The sequence below is a fragment of the Paroedura picta genome, chromosome 1 (assembly GCF_049243985.1).
Source record: "Paroedura picta isolate Pp20150507F chromosome 1, Ppicta_v3.0, whole genome shotgun sequence".
Lineage (NCBI taxonomy): Eukaryota > Metazoa > Chordata > Lepidosauria > Squamata > Gekkonidae > Paroedura > Paroedura picta.
The window spans coordinates 114,015,309-114,036,654 of record NC_135369.1 but is presented as its reverse complement, the minus strand read 5'-3'; the positions used below and the strand labels follow the sequence as shown (position 1 = coordinate 114,036,654).

Below are 21,346 nucleotides of genomic sequence, written 5' to 3'. Positions count from 1 at the left end.
TTGAACAGAAAGTGCCTAACATTGATTTTTTTAAAAAAAATCCAGCAACTGTTTGGATATGCTAACTTCACTACTCTGACACATTTAATAAACTATTCTCATCCAATAAAGTCTTCAGGTTTAGGGTAGGTACAACATAAATATGTGTGTGCATGTTTATGCATACAAATAATTGGTGTAGTGTTAACTCATTACTTATTCCTGATGAACTCATAACTTCTTCCCCCCCCCACCTCCTTGACATATACTTACCTCTTCTGTAATTCCATTAACCTAATCCAGACTACTGTACAATTCTTTCTCCTTCAGTGTTGGAACTATTTTCCATTAAAAAAAAAGCTTTTGGCAGATTTCAGCTTTAGAAATCTTTCTTTTAAAAAGAACTGATTAAGAAAACAGGGACATAGTTGTTTCTGACAAACACAGGAAGATGCTTTAAGGAGATGTCCCCCTTCCATTTGTTCCCAACATCTGAGGACTTGTTACACCATGCACATGATCATGAGGTTAACCATTCCATATGATATGATTCCTGCAGCCTAGAACAGTTATGGAACCATGGTTGCTTTTACTGTCACTGACCAGGCAAGCGTAATGCATAGACATTGGAAATTTTTGGACTGCTTTTTGTTTTCTTTTTTTAAGCCCAGTGGTACCTCAAAGACTAATAAATTTACTATAGCGCAGGGTTTTACTTTATGCTACTCTGAAATAGTCTGTAAGGTTCCATGCAAACTAGGAAACCTGACAGAAAACTGGCAACTAGCAAGCAAGATGCTTTGCCTTAGCAGTATATACTGCAAGCAGCTCAGGTCCAGTATGTACCTTCCATCTATAAATAGACCCAACAGAACATCATGTGTAAAAGAAATGGTAGATTGGGCTCTTGTTACACAGCCAATGCAATTCCTGTTGATACTGCCCAATATAGATGAAACTGAGTTTTTCAGTTTGACAGTGTGGGTGGAAATGCATACTTGCCTGCACTTAGAGTCTACCATACATAATTATTGTTCACGTGTTAATAGTCAAGCATAGCACTTAGTTGTTCTCAGTTATCTCTGGCTTAAAGCCAGAATGATTAGATACCAGCATTTCAACCCTAATGTTGGCAACTGTCTGCTTGAAGCTTTATTGTACTAGGCAGGTTATTTGCAAGTGCTTTCTGTAGTAGCAATGAATCATGCTAATGGCTTGAGTGCTTGGATGGTGAAGTACGAGATACTGTACAAATGCCAGTTGGAGTTTCTTTTACACTGCTTTTCTTCGCTGGCAGTCTCAAGAGTGCAGATGATTCAAGTGAAGGATGATTACACTGTCTTAAGCATTACTTTGTTGAAGCCACTTTTTCTTCCAAGCTTCTCTTTGCACTTGAATTATGTAGAAAGCCGTATTTACCAAAAAGTTATTTTCACCATTTTCAGAGGTTTAAAGGCTATATAAAATGTTTGCTGCTTTCAAATCTTTATATTGGCTTGATGAACTTGTGAGTTTGTGGGATCATAGTGATAGAAAAAACCCACAACAACCCAAGGGAATGTCTAGAAAACTGACACATTGTAGACCTCTAGGTCATATTGAGGTCATTTGTAAAGTTTTTCTCAATTGTAGAAAACAGCTTAACTAAAATGTGCAGGATGCCATGCACTTCCATCTGTATTGCAGTCATTACATTTTTAATCCAATAAAGATAGATTGTTGTCCTGGGGGGGGGAACCTATCACCACAAATGAATGATTTTTAGAATTTTACTCATAGCCATTTGGTAGAATAGAAACATATATATTTTAAGACCTGACCATATCCTATGAGAACAGCTCTTAGTACATAGGTTTTCCATGTGACAGAAGAATAGCTGTTCGAGCAGACTTTCTCAACCAGGATTTCGTGAAATCCTGGGATTTTGTGACAGCACTGGAAGAGTTTTGCTAATTATATATATATATTTTCAATTATTTTTTTAAAATATTGGGTGATATGACCATATATGATCATGTCAGCCTGCTCCCTCCCAAAATGGCCAGTGATGGGCCTGGAGGGGATGGGAAGGACAGGGATCTCAAAGATACAAATCCTTGTTGGCCAAGGCTCGATGCAGGTGGTGGTGACTGGAGTCCAGGGAGGTAAGTACTCTCAATTTAACTTAACTGGGCATAGGCTTGCCCTGACCCTGTTTCTGATGTGGAGGAGTGCTTCAGTCCAGTTTCTGGTACTGGGGGGGGGGTGACAGATCAGCATAAGCCTGACCCAACTCTGTTTCTGCAGGCTCTCTTTGATGAAGAAGAGCAAAACAGTAGCCAGCCCAGAGTGCAGCTATGGTCCTGTTCACAAATCATCTGAAAATATTTTTCTGCTGTCACTTCCTGTGCTATGGGAATGGCCTGGTGATATCGTGTGTGATGGGAGCGTCTGGGTGATATCAATTCTGGGGACATGATTTCTGGGAATGTGGCCTGCTGACATCACATTCAGGGTTTCTTGAAGCCTGAAGAATGTTTCAGGGGGTTCTCAATGGTAAAAAGGTTGATAAAATTGCGTGAGAGACTACAGGCAAAGGTTTTTTGTAACTTGTCCTTAATATAAATATTTCTATACCATTTTTCTAAATCTAGGTATAGTGTGCCTCACAGCAGAACGGAAATTGGTAGTGTCAATCCCAGGTTATTGATGGAAGTCTGTGCCTGAAATAGTTAGCAAATGCAAAATGGCTGTTTTGATAATCATGATTTTTTTTTAGTTTGAATATATTTAGCATTTGTATTAGGATCATGTTGTGCCTTAGTACATTGTGCACCGCATGTCAGAATTAAAGTTACTATAGGAACAGTAACTTTTGCTTTGTGATGTTTGTAATCTGTGTGCGGTTTAGTTTGTGTGTGTGCTAAATAGCATTAACTACATTTCTGAGTTACCATCGTTGTGTTTTTCAGGTTCTTTCCCCGTTCTCCTTGATTTATGTATTATATACACCATATGGTAGCTACCTTGCTGATGAGAATATACAGTTACCCCCATTGTTTTTAAAATCCATTTCTGTACTTTAAGCACCAGTAATTGACAGACATACATTGGCTAAAATATATATTGGATTTGGAAATGGCCCCCTGCTGCATTAACAGCAATCAGAAGTGGTGCTTGCCAGACTAAAAGGTTTTCTTCTGCCCCATTCAATGCAAGCTTACTCAAAAGTATGTCTCACTGAATTTGATTGGACATACTCTAAAGTAAATGTGCTTCCAGTTGCAGCCTAGCATCACATGCAAAAGTGTCATTAGACTATAAAGGATCAAACCTAGCCACATTTAACATTCAGATATTTGATAACTGGCACAGCAAAAAAAAAAATTATTTTCATGCATGTGTGTGTAATTGTGCCTTGTGTGTATAATTTGGCCAGTCAGACTTTGATGAGAATCTTCTTCCCTGTACACTCTGGTACATTTCTTGAAACCAAAGTATCTGTAACCGCTCGGGGAACGGTATACATAATTGGTTAAGGGCTAAGTGGGCGGAGAGTGAGCGGGGGCCAGTTGGGTGAGGGCCCAGAGCTCTACCCAGTCAGGATGCAGAAAGCCTCAGACAGGTCACACCCACTCAGGACTTTGGCCCAATCATTGGCCCACCCACCCAGGACAGCCAGGGGCAATCTGGAGACATCATGGCCAGTCTGCCCCTGACCACTGCAGGGAGAGGAGGTCAGTAGGGATGCCAAGGGGGATGAGAACAGAGGTTTGGACAGGCTGTGCCAGCCCTTTTCGCCCCAAGGCTGCTCTAACTGACATGTCCAACTGTGACTTGCCTCAGAACCCTGACAGAACTGGCAGGAGGCTCTGACAGCCCCTGCCTGAGGGGAAGGAGGCCTTTCTGAGAGCAACGAAGGGGAATCTGAGGGCATGGGTGAGGGCCTTTCTTTTGATGGGGGGGGGAGCTTTCCCCTTCTGCCAAACAGTTGGCTAACATGGAGGCCACAGAAAAGCCTCTTCTCACTTAAAATACTGCTGTGGCCGGCCATGTTGCTAGAGGGAAGAAAGAGCCAAGCAACTCTCTGCAGATTTGAGACCTACCACATAGGTGAGACTGGAAGTTGTTGCAGAGGTTTTGTTGCCTCCTGTTTCATCTGTGCAACAACCCTGTGCAGTAGGCCTCAAATGTTTCAACTCCACAACAACCTGCGTAGGAGGCTTTAGATGTTTCTTCTCCTCAACCCTGTCCAAACTCCATAGCAGCCCTTTCTGCCTGGGGAGCTGATCTTTATACTCCGCAGATGAGCTGTAATTCCAGGAGCTCTCCAGGTCCCACCTGGAAGTTGGCTACCCCTGGGTTGGAGATATTCTTGGAGGTTTGGAGGAGGGCCTTAAAATCGTACAATGCCTCAGAGTACAATGCCCAGAGTACAATGCCCAAAGTAGCCATTTTTTGCCTGCAGAGCTGATCATTATAATCTAGAGATGAGCAGTGATCTAGAGAGGATGGTAGAAGCTCACAGACTGTGGTTGAGGTGGAGTGGTTGCGGGTGTGTTCCTCATGGGCTTTGGTCAGCCCTTATCAGCAACTGTTTGAATTTTGGGGTGCAGAGAGATAGACAGACCAATATCAGTCCTGGAAAGTTCAGGAAGATCTAAATAAAGAATATTTACAGCCTGAAACTGTAAATAGTGAACAAGTAAATGGCTGGAGAGACATGGGAAATGAAGTGACTTTTTTCAAGCTTGGCCTGGTAAATAAAAACTATGAACTCAAAGGCATAAGTGGCCCAGAATTTCAAGTGTAGTTAGCTTTACAGGAAAGTAGACAGTGAGACTTTGGGGGGAACTAGGTGATCCACTTTTATTAGGCAACAATTTGGTCTTGCAGACAACAACAAGGACTACAGTTGCCACCAGTAGATCTGAGGCTTCAGAAGGGCAGACATCACCAGCCAAGCAACCAAGTGGATTCTGGTGCCATGTGCATTCCTTTTGAAGGGATGCATGTGAGGGGAGAGAGCTTTCCCTTCAGCCTAACTGCCTAGAGATGAGCGGTACTTCCAGGGGATTCTCAGATCCCACCTGGAGGCTGGCATCCCTAAACCTCAGTGGGATATAATGCTACACAGTCACCCATCCAAAGTAGCCATTTTTACCTGCAGAGCTGGTCTGTATAGTCTGGAGATGAGCAGCAGTTTCAGGCCCCACCTGGAGGTTGGCTGTCCCTGGTCTGAATATATTCCTTGAAGACTGAAAGTGGGGCCTCAAAAGTGTGTAATGCCCCCGCAGCTACCTAGCACCCCCCGACCTATTTCAGGTCAAGAGAACATTGCAGAGAGGAGGTAAGGTTGCCAGATTGATGTAGGTTCATCTTCTGGAATTCCACACTACCTGACTAAGGTCAAGACTGCTGTGCACAGAGGGACCTCCTCTTAGGGTTGCCATCTTCCAAGTGAAGTTCTCTACCGCAGGGGTAGTCAACCTGTGGTCCTGCAGATGTTCATGGACTACAATTCCCATGAGCCTCTGCCAGCGTTTGCTGGCAGGGGCTCATGGGAATTGTAGTCCATGAACATCTGCAGGACCACAGGTTGACTACCCCTGCTCTACCCCACCTCCCTCACGGAGAGTCTGCTATGGGGAGAGGAAAGGAAGGTGACTGGAAACTGCTTTGAGACACCTGAGGCCTGCTGGCTGACTGTAGCCCATGCCCTTACAGACTGGACAACTCCTCTCCTTCCTCTCCCCCCCACCAAGCTCTAGTGGCTGTTGTGTTCCTGGATACAACGGGCTTTGCCCCTAGTTAGATTCATACTGTAACAAATTTTCAGGTTGTTTTCTGGTTTTGTTTTACTGCTTTGTTCTGCTTCCAAGAAGGCAAGGAGACTTGCAATACCCTCCACAAGAGGGTGCTACTTAACACACTTTATGAAATTTACAGGGACTGTTCTGAAATATTACCTGTCTTCTGTGACTTGTTTGGACTTTCCTTCCTTCTTGAGTTCTGTGCTTCTGTTGCCCTTGTAAGATGTGCTTTTGTATAAAATGCCAGAGTAGATTTGATGTCACAGTTCTTGCTGGTTTAGGCACATCGGGATCTAGTGCTGAGGGAGGGGAATTAACAGTTTCTCTATAGTTAAATCTGTATTTGTGCGCTCCACAATGTTTGAAATCTCTTCCACCTTTTTTAAAAGTTCCTCTTCCTTCTGCTTTCCCAAAACTGATTTTTTTAAACATGTGCAGTAGGATGATAATGTAATGAAATGTATTGGTAAATGGGTAGATGTTAGGAATGACTTCTAATTTATTATTATTATTCAATTAAGATTTCACTTTTCCATACTCACTCCCCCTAATCCAGGTATTTTAAAGATAAACCTGAGGAGTGATGGGGGATACATCTTACCTTATTAATAATAATAATAACTCTAAAGTTAGTTGGTCCAGAACGTGAGTGCAAAGGTCCTATCGAAGAACCCTTGGAGACTGCACATATGACCAATTATCCTACAGCTTCACTGGTTGCCAATTGAGTTCTAGATGAGGCTTAAGGTGTTGGTTTTGACCTTCAAGGCCTTACACGATATGAGACCATCTCTATCAGTATGTCCCCCAGAGAACTCTTTGCTCAGCAAATTCCAACCTGCTGGTGATCCCCAACTCCCAGAGAGGTGTGCCTGGCCTTTTTGGCCCTGTCTCAAGCCCCTGTTGGAATGAGCTGCCAGCTGAAGTGCGAGCCCTCATGGAGCTTCCAGTTTCCAATAGTGCAAGACACTATTCCTCCACCAGGCATTTGGTTGAGGCCAAGGACCACCGTTCCTGTATATCTCAGGGAGGGTAGCAACATGTTTTAAAACCAGTTACATAATAAAATCAGCGTATAATTGGTAAAACATATTTGTAATTACCCCCCTTCAAGGATCGCTGCCTTGTTGTGGCAAGGGGGCTTGCGTAGTTCAGTGAAGCTATGAGCTATGCCGTGCAGGGCCACCCAAGACGGACAGGTCATAGCTGAGAGCTCTGACAAAAGGTGATCCACTGGAGAAGGAAATGGCAAACCACTCCAGTATCTTTGCCATGAAAACTCTATGGACAGTTCCAATAGGCATAACGATATGACGCCGGAAGATGAGCCCCTCAGGTCGGAAGGTGACCAATATGCTACTGGGAATGAGCAGACGGCGAGTACGAGTAGCGCCAGAATGAATGAAGCGGCTGGGCCAAAGCCGAAAGGACGCTCAGTTGTGGAAGTAACTGGTGGCGAAAAGACAGTCCGATGCTGTAAAGATTTTTATTCCATAGGAACCTGGAACGTCAGATCCATGAATCAAGGCAAGCTGGACGTGGTTAAACAAGAAATGACAAGACTGAACATCGACATTTTAGGAATCAGTGAACTAAAATGGACAGGAATGGGTGAATTTAATTCAGATGACCATCAGGTATACTACTGTGGACAAGAATCTCGCAGAAGAAATGGAGTAGCCTTCATAATCAATAAGCGAGTAGGAAAAGCAGTCTTGGGATACAATCCCCAAAATGACAGAATGATCTCAGTTCGAATCCAAGGCAAACCATTCAACATCACAGTGATCCAGGTCTACGCCCCAACCACTGCTGCTGAAGAGGATGAAGTTGATCAGTTCTATGAAGCCCTACAACACCTTCTAGAAGCAACGCCCAAAAATGATGTGCTTATCATCATGGGGGATTGGAATGCTAAAGTAGGAAGCCAAAAGATAACCGGGATAAGAGGCAAGTTTGGCCTTGGAGTACAAAATGAAGCAGGACACAGGCTGGTAGAATTTTGTCAAGAGAATACAATGGTCATAGCAAACACTCTTTTCCAGCAACCCAAGAGACGACTCTACACATGGACATCACCAGAGGGTCAACACAGAAATCAGATTGACTATGTGCTCTGCAGCCAAAGATGGAAAAGTTCTATCCAGTCAATAAAAACAAGACCAGGAGCTGATTGTGGTTCAGATCATGAGCTTCTTGTTGCAAAATTTAGGCTTAAATTGAAGAAAGTAGGGAAAAGCACTAGGCCACTCAGGTATGAACTAAATCATATCCCCGACGAATACACAGTGGAGGTGACAAATAGATTTAAGGAATTAGATCTGATAGACAGAGTGCCTGAAGAACTATGGATGGAGGTTCGCAACATTGTACAAGAGGTAGCAACTAAAACCATCCCAAAGAAAAAGAAATGCAAGAAATCAAAATGGCTGTCTGAGGAAGCTTTACAAATAGCTAAGGAGAGAAGGGAAGTGAAAGGCAAGGGAGAAAGAGAAAGATACACCCAACTGAATGCAGAATTCCAGAGAAAAGCTAGAAGAGATAAGAATGCCTTCTTAAATGAACAGTGCAAACAAATAGAAGAAAACAATAGAATCGGGAGGACCAGAGATCTTTTCAAGAAAATTGGAGATAGGAAGAGAACGTTTCATGCAAAGATGGGTATGATAAGGGACCAAAATGGTAGGGACCTCACAGAAGCAGAAGAGATTAAACAAAGGTGGCAAAATTATACAGAAGAACTATACAAGAGCGAGCTTAACATCCCTGATGACCACAATGGGGGTAGTGACTGACCTGGAGCCAGACATCCTGGAATGTGAAGTCAAATGGGCCTTAGGAAGTCTGAGTAACAATAAATCTAGTGGTGGTGACAGCATTCCAGTTGAACTATTCAAAATCTTAAAGGATGATGCAGTAAAAGTGCTACACTCAATATGCCAGCAAAGGATTGGAAAAGGTCAGTTTACATTCCAATTCCAAAGAAGGGCAATGCCAAAGAATGTTCAAACTACCGCACCATTTCACTAATTTCTCATGCTAGCAAAGTTGTGCTCAAAATCCTACAAGCTAGGCTCCAGCAATATGTGGACCGAGAACTTCCAGAAGTACAGGCAGGATTTTGAAGAGGCAGAGGAACTAGAGATCAAATTGCCAACATACGCTGGATCATGGAGAAAGCTAGGGAGTACCAGAAGAACGTCTACTTCTGCTTCATTGACTATGCTAAAGCCTTTGATTGTGTGGAGCACAACAAATTGTGGCAAGTTCTTAAAGAGATGGGAATACCAGAGCATCTTATTTGTCTCTTGAGAAATTTATATGCAGGTCAAGAAGCAACAGTGAGAACTGAACATGGAATCACTGACTGGTTCAAAATTGAGAAAGGAGTTCGGCAAGGCTGTATACTGTCGCCTTGCCTATTTAACTTGTATGCAGAGCACATCATGAGAAATGCGGGATTAGAGGAGTCACAAATTGGGATCAAGATTGCAGGGAGAAATATCAACAACCTCAGATATGCAGATGATACCACTCTAATGGCAGAAAGTGAAGAGGAACTAAAGAGCCTCTTGATGCAGGTGAAGGAGGAGAGTGCAAAAGTTGGCTTGAAACTCAACATCAAGAAAACAAAGATCATGGCATCCGGCCCTCTCAATTCCTGGCAAATAGAAGGGGAAGAAATGGAGATAGTGACAGATTTTATTTTCCTGGGCTCCAAGACCACTGCAGTTGGGGACTGCAGCCAAGAAATTAAAAGACGCTTGCTCCTGGGGAGGAAAGCTATGGCAAATCTAGACAGCATCCTAAAAAGCAGAGACATCACCCTGCCAACAAAACTGCGTTTAGTCAAGGCTATGGTCTTCCCAGTTGCAATGTATGGCTGCGAAAGTTGGACCATAAGGAAGGCCGAGCGTCAAAGAATTGAGGCTTTTGAACTCTGGTGCTGGAGAAGACTCTTGCGAGTCCCTTGGACTGCAAGGCGAACAAACCGGTCAGTCCTAGAGGAGATCAGCCCTGACTGCTCTTTAGAAGGCCAGATCCTGAAGATGAAACTCAAATATTTTGGCCACCTCATGAGAAGGAAGGACTCCCTGGAGAAGAGCCTAATGCTGGGAGCAATCGAGGGCAAAAGAAGAAGGGGACGACAGAGAATGAGGTGGCTGGATGGAGTCACTGAAGCAGTAGGTGCAAACTTAAATGGACTCCAGGGAATGGTAGAGGACAGGAAGGCCTGGAGGATCATTGTCCATGGGGTCGCGATTGGTCGGACACGACTTCGCACATAACAACAACAATTTGTAATTACAATACCCCCAGCTAATTTAAACTAGGGAGGGATTCAAAATCTTTAGAGGGCAGATCTGAGTTATAATTCACCTTGATATCAATCTTTAATGCATTGTTTCCTTCCATTCCCCTTTCTCACTTACCTAGATAGTACATTAGTAGAATGATTTAGCTGTAGTGTTTTAATAAATAACAACATTGTATAATTTTCTTGTTTGAAAAAAAAGACCACAAGTAAACTGTTATAGCAATTTATTTCCATATCCTGTTTCAGAAGATATCAAAGATCTTTCAGCAGTGCTTAAATGGAAACGCAAGTAGTGATTCTTGGACCATGCCCAACGGTGTCCAATAATGTCTTGATGGTTTTGGAGAGTGGAAGGATCATGGAATCAAACTTGACTCACCTTCAAAGTTTGTTCATATAGCAGCAATAATAAGTATTGTACAATGGTTCTTTGGTATGTGAAATCTTAGACTGCAAAAAAGCTAAAATCACGAATACCTGTCAGTGAGAAGATCTGTCTGATGGGAACTGCATATTTATCAGTGTTCCTTCCTTTTCATTCAGTTTTCATGTTTTACCTGCTTTCTAGAGGCTGTATGTATCTCTTTGCATATCCATGACCTTCCCCCACCTTGTAATCCTACCACTAGAATAGCGCCCAGCATCCAGCAAACTTCAGCTGTTCCCTTTTTTGCTGCTGCCTCACTGAATCAAAATAGCCAAATGGATTTTGTCTTGGGAGAGGACCATTAACCTCTTCACTTCAGAATATACAAGCCATTCTGTCTCAAAGTACTTTACTTGGACACTAAGGACACTGCACAGTAATGCCATTAAAGGATGATATGATAGATAGGATAATGCCATGGGACCGCTGTGTTTTGCTCAAACACTTTGTATTCTCTTCAGACCTAAGGTCAAGAAAGAAATTATTGTGTATGGTTGGGCCAGCCAGACTTATTTCAAGGAGTTGTTATGTAGATAAAGTGTAGGAGAGGAGAATGATGTAAGAGGCTTTGGGTCTCTATTGTGAATATACATTACAGAGCCAGTTTGGTGTAGTGGTTAGGAGTACGGACTTCTAATCTGGCAAGCCAGGTTCAATTCTGCATTCCCCCACATGCATCCAGCTGGGTGACCTTGGGCTCGCCACAGCACTGATAAAGCTGTTCTGACCAAGCAGTGATATCAGGGCTCTCTCAGCTTCACCCACCTCACAGGGTGTCTGTTTTGGGGAGAGGAAAGGAAAGGCGCTTTGAGACTCCTTTGGGTAGAGAAAAGCGGCATAGAAGAACCAACTCTTCTTCTAAATACATACATTCAAATACCTCACAGGGAGAAAGGCATAAATGCAGTAAATGAAAGGGTATAATGTTAAAAACTAAGGGGATTTCTGCACCCTTTAAAAATAGTGAGATACTTATCTATCATTGTCGTTATATTCTGGCCCCTCCATATGATGTCCCCAACATGCAGCATCTGGGCAGTAAACAGTGGATTCACCATCATATGTAGCGCTACCTACCAGAGAGCAACCTTCAGGCCAGCAGCAAAAAAAGTGTATGGAGGTGAAGAAGCTCTATCTTTGCCTTCAATGTTCTGTCCTTGCACCCACCTCCCTCTCCCTTCTTCCGGGTATGGGAGTTTTTTGTTTTTTTAAGTGAACTGCCTGAAGCAACAGATAGGTATTCAATTGTGCAGGCAAGGAAAAAAATTTCTCCCAAAGTTGTAGCACAAAGCATGCCTCTTTAAGCTTCTCCCCCTCCCCATCGAGAATTAGATTTATTTTTAAAAGCAGCATGACTTGTGATTCCATAAACGGTGGCAATAAAGAAGCACTATGCATCTATGATTAGGGTTCAGCAGCTTCAATGATCACCGAAGCTGGCACGCTGCTACCCCTCCTCTCTGCACCACAGTGCTGGCCTCCTCAGGCTTCGGTGATCGCTAAAGCAGCTAAACTGCGCCAGAGCGCACAACCCTATCTATAATTAGATGTATAGATGTTTCAACTGAGAACTATTGTTAAAAAAAAAATTAGTGGGCATTGCAGGCCCTTTAAAGCATGGAGAAAGGAGATTGGCTGCCTGGTTTGATTGACAGGCAGAAGAGAGTCGTGTATAAATTGCATTGCTCTCCTCTACTATTTCCAGCAGGACTAGCTGGTGCCTGGATGCAGGTACAGAGCTCTGCACCTGCATGTGGGTGCTGGCTGGTATGACGCCCCCCCCTCGCGCACCGCATCACTGGCTATCTCGCATCAGTGCTTGCCAAAGTGTGCTGGAGCGCTCAATCCTATGGGGCAGCAATCTCAGCAGTGCTCAGCAATGACTGAATGTGTCCTCATTTTGAAAACATTTGCTGGGCCTAGTATTCACTTGACTGAAATGCCAAACAATGGGGTTGTATCGTAGATTTCTTCCACTAATGCAAAAGTCTCTTCTGCAAATAGAAGAGCCTTTTGTATTGGGGAGGGGGAATGCTACCATTTGGAAAACAAATCCATCAGTTTTATGCTCTTTGGAGAATCCTTGGAAGAGTTCCATGCTAATCTGTGTGAACGCTCCTTCTCTCCTTCTTTGTGTATCACAAAGATAACAGCACTGGTCATTTTGGTAGATGTGTCTGTACTATCATAGGTCAGGGAGATTGCAATTCAATTTTCCTGGATTTCCCTGGGAGGGGAGGCTCTTGATACTTTTAGCCGTGGTATCTTTCTGGAAACTATCCTATGGACTTCGTCAAGGATAAATTCTCATTCTTTTGTGATGCTGTTTTCTTAAGGCTGTAATATGGCTGTCCTTTGATACGCTGATTTGTTTGCTAATAATTACACTGAGGTTGTATTGTGTCTACCTTAGGAGTACCTTGCCAAAACACTCTGTTTGAATGTTTGTAAATGAAACAGCCATTTCAAACAGAACGTAACTCTCCAGTGTTCTTATTCAGAGGAAGCTGGACCCTGTACTTCTGGTTCCTGGATCCTTTGCCACTTTGAACTGGGCAGTACTTCAAAACTTTTTGGTTAAATTTGCTCTTCAGTTGGCTTGTGACTTTTAGTTGCCTTCTGGATTGTTGCTTCACTGAGTTATAGCGTTTTGACTAAATACTAACATTGCAGTGTTAATTTTTTATTTATTTATTTTCAGACGTCTATACTACCCCTCACGAGGAGTCGTCTCGGGACTGTTTACACATAAAACCAGTATAATAGAACATTAAAAACCCAATTATACAGACATAAAATCATCCCAAGAAAAAGGTGTCAATCACCACCCCAAACATCAGATCAGCAGATGTTCCCTAATTCTGTCCATCCAGGCACTGTCCTGGCCTCAACCAAACGCCTGGCGGAAAAGCTCTGCCTTGCAGGCCCTGCAGAATCCAATGAATTTCATCAGGGCCCTTAACTTTTCTGGGAGCTCATTCCACCAGGTTGGGGCCAAGGCCAAGAAGGCCCTGGCCCTGGTCAAGGCCAGGCTAATGTTCCAGGGGTCCAGGACAGCCAGCAGGTTCATACCTGCAGAGCAAAGGGCTCTGTGGGGGGCATAAGCAGATAAGCAGTCCCTCAGATAAGTGGGACCCAGGCTGCATATAGCCTTAAAGGTCAACACCAAGACCTTGAACTTGATCCAGAAGCAGACTGGCAACCAGTGCAGCTACCGCAGCACTGGCTGGCAATGAGCCCTCCAAAGCGTCCTGGTGAGGACCCTTGCAGCTGCATTTTGCACCAGCTGGAATTTCCTGATCAGAGGCAAGGGTAGGCATGTGTAGAGTGAGTTACAGAAGTCTAATCTGGAAGTGACCGTTGCATGGATCACAGTGGCCAGGTAGGGTGCTAGTAGCCATGCTTTGTATAGACAGAAAAAAGCTGTTTGGGCTATTTTTGTGATCTGAGCCTCCATTGAAAGGGAGGCATCAAAAATCACTCCCAAATTCCTGCAGCTGTCAATTGCTCCCCATCCAGGCATGGGAGACATGCTTCCTGATTCTGCCCCCTTCTACCCAGCCATAGGACCTCCGTCTTGGAGAGGTTGAGTTTCAGATGATTCTGCCTGACCCATCCAGCCACTGCTTCCAAACAACTGGCAAATGTATCCGGGGGGGGGGGGAGTCCGGCCAGCTGTCCATCAGGAGATAGAGCTGGGTGTCGTCTGCATATTGGTGATACCTCAGGTATTGGTGATATCTGCATATTACGGGGTACCTCAGGGCTCGGTGCTCGGCCCGGTACTTTTAACGTATTTATTAATGATCTAGATGAGGGGGTGGAGGGACTACTCATCAAGTTTGCAGATGACACCAAATTGGGAGGACTGGCAAATACTCCGGAAGATAGAGACAGAGTTCAACGAGATCTGAACACAATGGAAAAATGGGCAAATGAGAACAAGATGCAATTTAATAAAGATAAGTGTAAAGTTCTGCATCTGGGTCAGAAAAATGAAAAGCATGCCTACTGGATGGGGGATACGCTTCTAGGTAACACTGTGTGTGAACGAGACCTTGGGGTACTTGTGGATTGTAAACTAAACATGAGCAGGCAGTGTGATGCAGCGGTAAAAAAGGCGAATGCCATTTTGGGCTGTATCAACAGGGGCATCACATCAAAATCACAAGATGTCATAGTCCCATTGTATACGGCACTGGTCAGACCACACCTGGAGTGTGCAGTTCTGGAGGCCTCACTTCAAGAAGTACGTAGATAAAATTGAAAGGGTACAGAGGAGAGCGACAAAGATGATCTGGGGCCAAGGGACCAAGCCCTATGAAGATAGGTTGAAGGACTTGGGAATGTTCAGCCTGTAGAAAAGGAGGTTGAGAGGGGACATGATAGCCCTCTTTAAGTATTTGAAAGGTTGTCACTTGGAGGAGGGCAGGATGCTGTTTCTGTTGGCTGCAGAGGAGAGGACATGCAGTAATGGGTTTAAACTTCAAGTACAACGATATAGGCTAGATATCAGGAAAAAGATTTTCACAGTGAGAGTAATTCAGCAGTGGAATAGGCTGCCTAAGGAGGTGGTGAGCTCCCCCTCAGTGGAAGTCTTCAAGCAAAGGTTGGATACACACTTTTCTTGGATGCTTTAGGATGCTTAGGGCTGATCTTGCGTTGAGCAGGGGGTTGGACTAGATGGCCTGTATGGCCCCTTCCAACTCTATGATTCTATGACGACCCAGCCCAAAACTCTGGACCAGGTGGGCGCGACCAGAGGGCACGTACAGATGTCAAAAAGTGTAGGGGAGAGTATCGCCCCCTGAGGTACTCCACAAAGGAGCACAAAGGTGTCAGATAACTCCAACCCGTCTGCCACCCTCTGGGTCCAGTTCTGGAAAAAGGAGACTCACCATTTCAGCAGAGTCCCCCTAATTCTTGACTCAGCAAGGTGGTGGGCCAACAGGTTGTGGTCGACCACATCTAAAACGGCCGACAGATCTAAAATGACGAGGGTGGTCAGACTGCCCCGATCAAGCTGGGTTAGGGTTAGGGTTAAAGCAACTGTCCTAACCCCCTGTTCATTTTGGTTGTTTTTTCAACACCTTTTCAAGCTTGACAATACCATTTTAAAGTGTGGTGACCAGAACGATATTCCAAGTGTGATCTCACCATAGATTTGTATTCTCTGTTCTTGTTTGACCTGTGGCCAGCATGGAATTCGTCTTTTTTACAGTAGCCACACACTGGGTTGATGTTTTTATCAAACTGTCTAATTACCACCCATAGGTCTTGGTCTGTTGCTGCCAATTAAGATCCCATCAGTGTATAGTCAGTCAATCAAATCAATCAAATTTTATTACGGCAATTGCCAGCCATAACAAAAAACTACAAAACAGTAAAGTTAGATTGACCCCCCCCCCCAATATTTAGACATCAGGATAAAATGGGAGAGATGAGAGTATTTCTTTGTCTAAGGCAGAGCTTGTCAGGACACTGTAATATTGCTGTTATTACTATCCCATCTGCAAAGGCAAGTCATAAATCTCTTGATCCACTACTGCTGTAGGAAATACATTCTTCAGTTCAACCACTGAGACATTCTGATAGCTAGATGGATTTTGCCAGCTTCATTAATCTTTCTCTCCAGGTGATTGCTGTGTTACTTCTTCACCAACAGTATTAACCACTGAAGGGCCCCTCCCCCTTCTACCTTTTTCAAAAAAGCAAACAAATAAAACCAGTCTGCTCCATCTGTGGACTTGCTAATTTGCTACAAATATAACCAAAACTAACTGAACTTGACAGCTGGAGTAGCTTCATGATGTTATGTGGTAGCATATGGGAGGGGGGTGTATTGGCCCCATAAGGAAGTCCCAGAGGGCACTTCAGACCTCTGACCCATCTGAAGTTTATATCCCCGTTGGCCTGTTTGCAGAAATTAGGCATAAATTCTTAAAACTTAATTTTAGTGAAGTCATTGTTTTCTTCTTAGAACAGGATCTCTGTCAAACTTGTATAGTCTCCTTTTCTTTGAAACCAAAGGCTTATTATCCCTGCTGGGCACATTGAAAAGAACACGCCTGTAATACTGTGAAGGAAAAATAGTTGTTTTTCCTTCCTTGGGTAGAAAAAAGCGTTTTGTTTAGAGAAACCCTGTGGTTGAGGTAAAAAAAACACACCTCGTACTAGTTGGGGGTGGCTAAAACTGAGAAAATGCTCCATGTGAAAGCAGTCCAAGTGACTATCATGGCATTGTAATAGGGTTCCTTTAAGGGGGTGAAATGCAGGGGGTGGTACACCTGTCTACTGTGCAGTTCCATGCTGTAATTCTCAGTATTGCAGTTTATTTATTTCTGATGATTTGAGTCATGTAAGTTTTTATAGGTTTCTTCAGATGATTTTAAATTTCTCATATTTAGCATGCCCATTAAATATGAAAGTGGGCAAGGCCCACTTTCTATCAGGAGAGACTACAGCTTGGTCATAAGGGCAGTATTCCATGTATTTTGCTCCTGCATAATGTAATGGGAAAAAGAAAAAAAACACTAGGGGAAACAAAATGTAGACTGGCTCTGGAGACTTGAATGTTCTTTGTGTCCTTACAGTTGTTGGGGAGGAAGCTCTTTGGGTTTTTGCTTTTTTATATTTCTCATTTTCTAGAGATCATCAAACTTTGGTGGTTTAATAAAAGTTGAAAGAGTATCATTACTGTGTATTAAAATAATTGCAACGAGTTTGAAATGAATCCCTAGTAAAGTGTTATTTAGGAAGCTTTCATTTAATTTCTGTGTCAGAGAGACTATATCTTTTAAATGATTTTATTAGAATTAATATTTATAGAGCATTTTAACATGCTGTATGCTGCCGTGAGCCTATTTAGGGAGGGCTGGTTTATAGACCGACATGCTGGGAGAGTTGGGGTACAATTCCAAAATAAATAAATAAATAAAATTAATAATAATCCCCGGTCCCAAGGAAATATGGCTGGCCTCAACCGGGGTCCTGCTTGGTGGAATGAGCTCTCAAATGAGATCAGGGCCCTGTTGGAACACTCCAATTTCCTTAGGGCCTGTAATATGGAGCTCTTCTATGGTTGAGGCCAGCTACATATATAGATACACAGCTAGATAACATCTGTAGCAAATCTTGGCCTCCCTTCTGCCCTCCCTGCCTTTTTCCCCCTCCATCCTCCTTCTAATAGGCCATAATTGACCTCAGAAATCCAGGATTGCTGCAACGGTATTGTGTGGCTTTGTATAACTTCAATCTGTTTTTATCGATGAGTTATTGTTTTATTGCATTTTATAATATGTAAATCGCCCTGAGATGGGAAACTGAGAGGGGCAGCATATAAATCACATAATAAAATAATAATCGTGAGAGTGTCTGATCGTTCAAATCAAATGTAGATGTTTCAAACAATGCACAATCATGAAATCACAGACACAGGAGATCTCAGCGAAGTATCTTCACAAGGTCCAACTTCTTCATCCTGAGGTTAGCACAAGCTCTTTTCAGCCGTTCAATGGTCAGAATTCCTCTTCAAGCAAGTTTACGTGAGAAGTCAGGTTGAAGGGATTCAACACTGAGGTGTTAACTCTTCCTCTAGGAAATAAAATTTTCCCTCATAGGTTTCTGTCATGATGTAAAATTCTCTAGGGAGAGTTTTCATTTCTAAATTACAATGTAGAGAGACTCTGTATCTTGTTGCTTTTATAAAGACAAATAAAATGTGTGTTCCCTGTACAGTGAGCTGGCCGATGTCCATTGTCTTTTGTTTTTGGTACAATAAACTGGGTATCATGTGACTTTCTTTTACAGTTAAAGTTGACTTCTTGTGGAGCAGCATGCTGTAGCTTTGTGACTTTATAAATAATGTCAGGTGGTTCTGACGAGCTAATTAATGAGCTTCCACTTTTCTTCCCTTAATGATAAATGTAGGAGCTATAATGAGGACATGAGGCACTGACTGGAAACACAAACACAAGCTTACTTTGGACTTTTTACTATTCACCATGGAGACCAAGGAAGACAAAAAAGAGCGAAGAGGCTATTTTTACCGGTAAGCTGATGGATGTATTTGTGGATTTCCCCCTCTATCATAACATTTTAATTTGGGGCAGCACTGGAGCCCAGTTGTAGGTTCAGATGGGATTTTCAATCCTTACTGAGAGAGTGGTGGTTTGTTTTCTTTTTCTTATTATGTCTGCTATGGTAAACCACTGAGATAGTGACACTTTCTCCACTGTTCTACACTGTTAAGTGTTATTATTCAAGCACTGTATGTTTTAACGTGGACTTTAGCCCCCATTTCACTCAGACTACATTAATATTAAAGTTCATACAATGCACGTTTTGTATACTTTTTTTAAAGTGGAAGATTGCTGTGTAATTCTACCACCTTTCCACAGTGATTTGCCATTAAATCTAAGCCTAATTATGTCTGTTTCATCAAGAGGTTTGGTGGCTGTAAGGTGCAACTGGACCTTGTACAATTATCTCTTAACTTGAAACTCGGTTATTATGTCAAGTAAATTTTTGAAGAATTTGTTTATTACTGACAAGTAAAATACTTCTGAGAATATTTAAAATATGCCCCAGTTTTCTATACAGATCAATGCTGCTTACAAAACCCCCAAAATGATATGATCATCAGATTAGATTACATTTCGTTGTCACATACAGAACTAAGGTGTGTATATTGTTAGTCAGTATCTTATTTTAAAAAGCAACAAAGATATTGGCAGTGAATGCAAACATCGACAAAAAGAAGTCAACTAAAGCAAGATAAAACTACAAGGTAATAATTAGAGTAAGATTGTAGTTGATATCTGAATCAAAATCAGAACAGTACAAGTAATCCTTTTCCTTTCCCCAAATGTAACCAGTGAAGGTTTCAGATAAATGTCATGTGGAAAAGTGTTCCATAGAAGTAAAGCTATCATTGAAATGACCATCTCTGGATATTGCTTGGAAGAGGGAAATATCTGCCTTGTATAAATGCTTGCCAAACCCCTGAAGGTTTGAAAATATGGACTGAGGACTGTCCATTTTTGGAGAAGCCATTTTTATGGTAACTAATTCTCAATGATTTATGGCCTTACAAGTCAAAGTTAGTACTTGAATTGAGCTCAGAAAATGGGACACTGTTAAGATACATCATACATGGTATGATATAATCATTAGTGGCTCTTGATCTGTAACAAGCTGAAATTTGGACCAGTTAAAGGTTCTAAGAACTTTCAAAATACTATAGACTATATTTGCAAGTTCACTAATTGATTGTTGGTAGAGTATATTATCAAAAACAATATTGCCAGTTCCATTTAAAGCCGAACAATAAAACTAATGATAAAAAAATTCCTGTAGGAACTAACTTTGCATGTATACATCCTGAATGCTTTGTTGTTGTTAGGTGCAAAGTCATGTCCGACCCATTGTGACCCCATGGACAATGATCCTCCAGGTCTTCCTCTCCTCTACCATTCCCCGGAGTCCATTTAAGTTTGCACCTACTGCTTCAATGACTCCATCCAGCCACCTCATTCTCTGTCGTCCCCTTCTTCTTTTGCACTCAATTGCTCCAAGCATTAGGCTCTTCTCCAGGGAGTCCTTCCTTCTCATGAGGTGACCAAAGTATTTGAGTTTCATCTTCAGGAGCTGGCCTTTTAAGGAGCAGTCAGGGCTGATCTCCACTAGGCATGACTGGTTTGTTCGCCTAGCAGTCCAAGGGACTCGCAAGAGTCTTCTCCAGCACCAGAGTTCAAAAGCCTCAATTCTTTGACGCTCAGCCTTCCTTATGGTCCAACTTTCGCAGCCATACATTGCAACTGGGAATACCATAGCCTTGACTAGGCGCACTTTTGTTGGAGGTGTGATGTCTCTGCTTTTTAGGATGCTGTCTAGATTTGCCATAGCTTTCCTTCCCAGGAGCAAGCGTCTTTTAATTTCTTGGCTGCAGTCCCCAACTGCAGTGGTCTTGGAGCCCAGGAAAATAAAATCTGTCACAACCTCCATTTCTTCCCCATCTATTTGCCAGGAATTGAGAGGGCCAGATGCCATGACCTTCGTTTTCTTGATGCTGAGTTTCAAGCCAACTTTTGCACTCTCCTCCTTCACCTGCATCAAGAGGCTCTTTAGTTCCTCTTTGCTTTCTGCCATTAGAGTGGTATCATCTGCATATCTGAGGTTGTTGATATTTCTCCCTGCAATCTTGATCCCAATTAGTGATTCCTCTAACCCCGCCTTTCTCATGATGTGCTCCGCATACAAATTAAATAGGCAAGGCGACAGTATACAGCCTTGCCGATCTCCTTTCTGAAGTTTGAACCAATCCGTGATTCCATGCCCGGTTCTCACTGTTGCTTCTTGACCTGCATATAGGTTTCTCAAGAGACAGATAAGATGCTCTGGTATTTCCATCTCTTTAAGAACTTGCCACAATTTGTTGCACTCCACACAATCAAAGGCTTTAGAATAGTCAGTGAAGCAGAAATAGATGTTTTTCTGGAACTCCCTAGCTTTCTCCATGATCCAGCATATGTTGGCAATTTGATTTCTAGTTCCTCTGCCTCTTCAAAATCCTGCCTGTACTTCTGGAAGTTCTCGGTCCACATATTGCTAGAGCCTGGCTTGTAGGATTTTGAGCATAACTTTGCTAGCATGAGAAATGAGTGCAACAGTGTGGTAGTTTGAACATTCTTTGGCATTGCCCTTCTTTGGGATTGGAATGTAAACTGACCTTTTCCAGTTCTGTGGCCACTGTTGAGTTTTCCAAATTTGCTGGCATATTGAGTGTGGCACTTTTACTGCATCGTCTTTTAAGATTTTGAATAGTTCAAC

General features: G+C 42.8%; 1 protein-coding gene across 2 annotated transcripts in view; it reads left to right on the top strand.

Annotated features, from left to right (window-relative positions):
• NCOA7 (nuclear receptor coactivator 7) overlaps positions 1-21,346 on the top strand; it is a 104,216-nt gene that overhangs the window by 8,939 nt on the left and 73,931 nt on the right. For both annotated transcript variants that reach the window (XM_077300201.1, XM_077300194.1), the window contains exon 2: positions 18,446-18,566. In XM_077300201.1, the coding sequence (XP_077156316.1) occupies positions 18,520-18,566 (47 nt within the window). In that variant the 5' untranslated portion in view covers positions 18,446-18,519. The remainder of the gene's footprint in view (positions 1-18,445; positions 18,567-21,346) is intronic.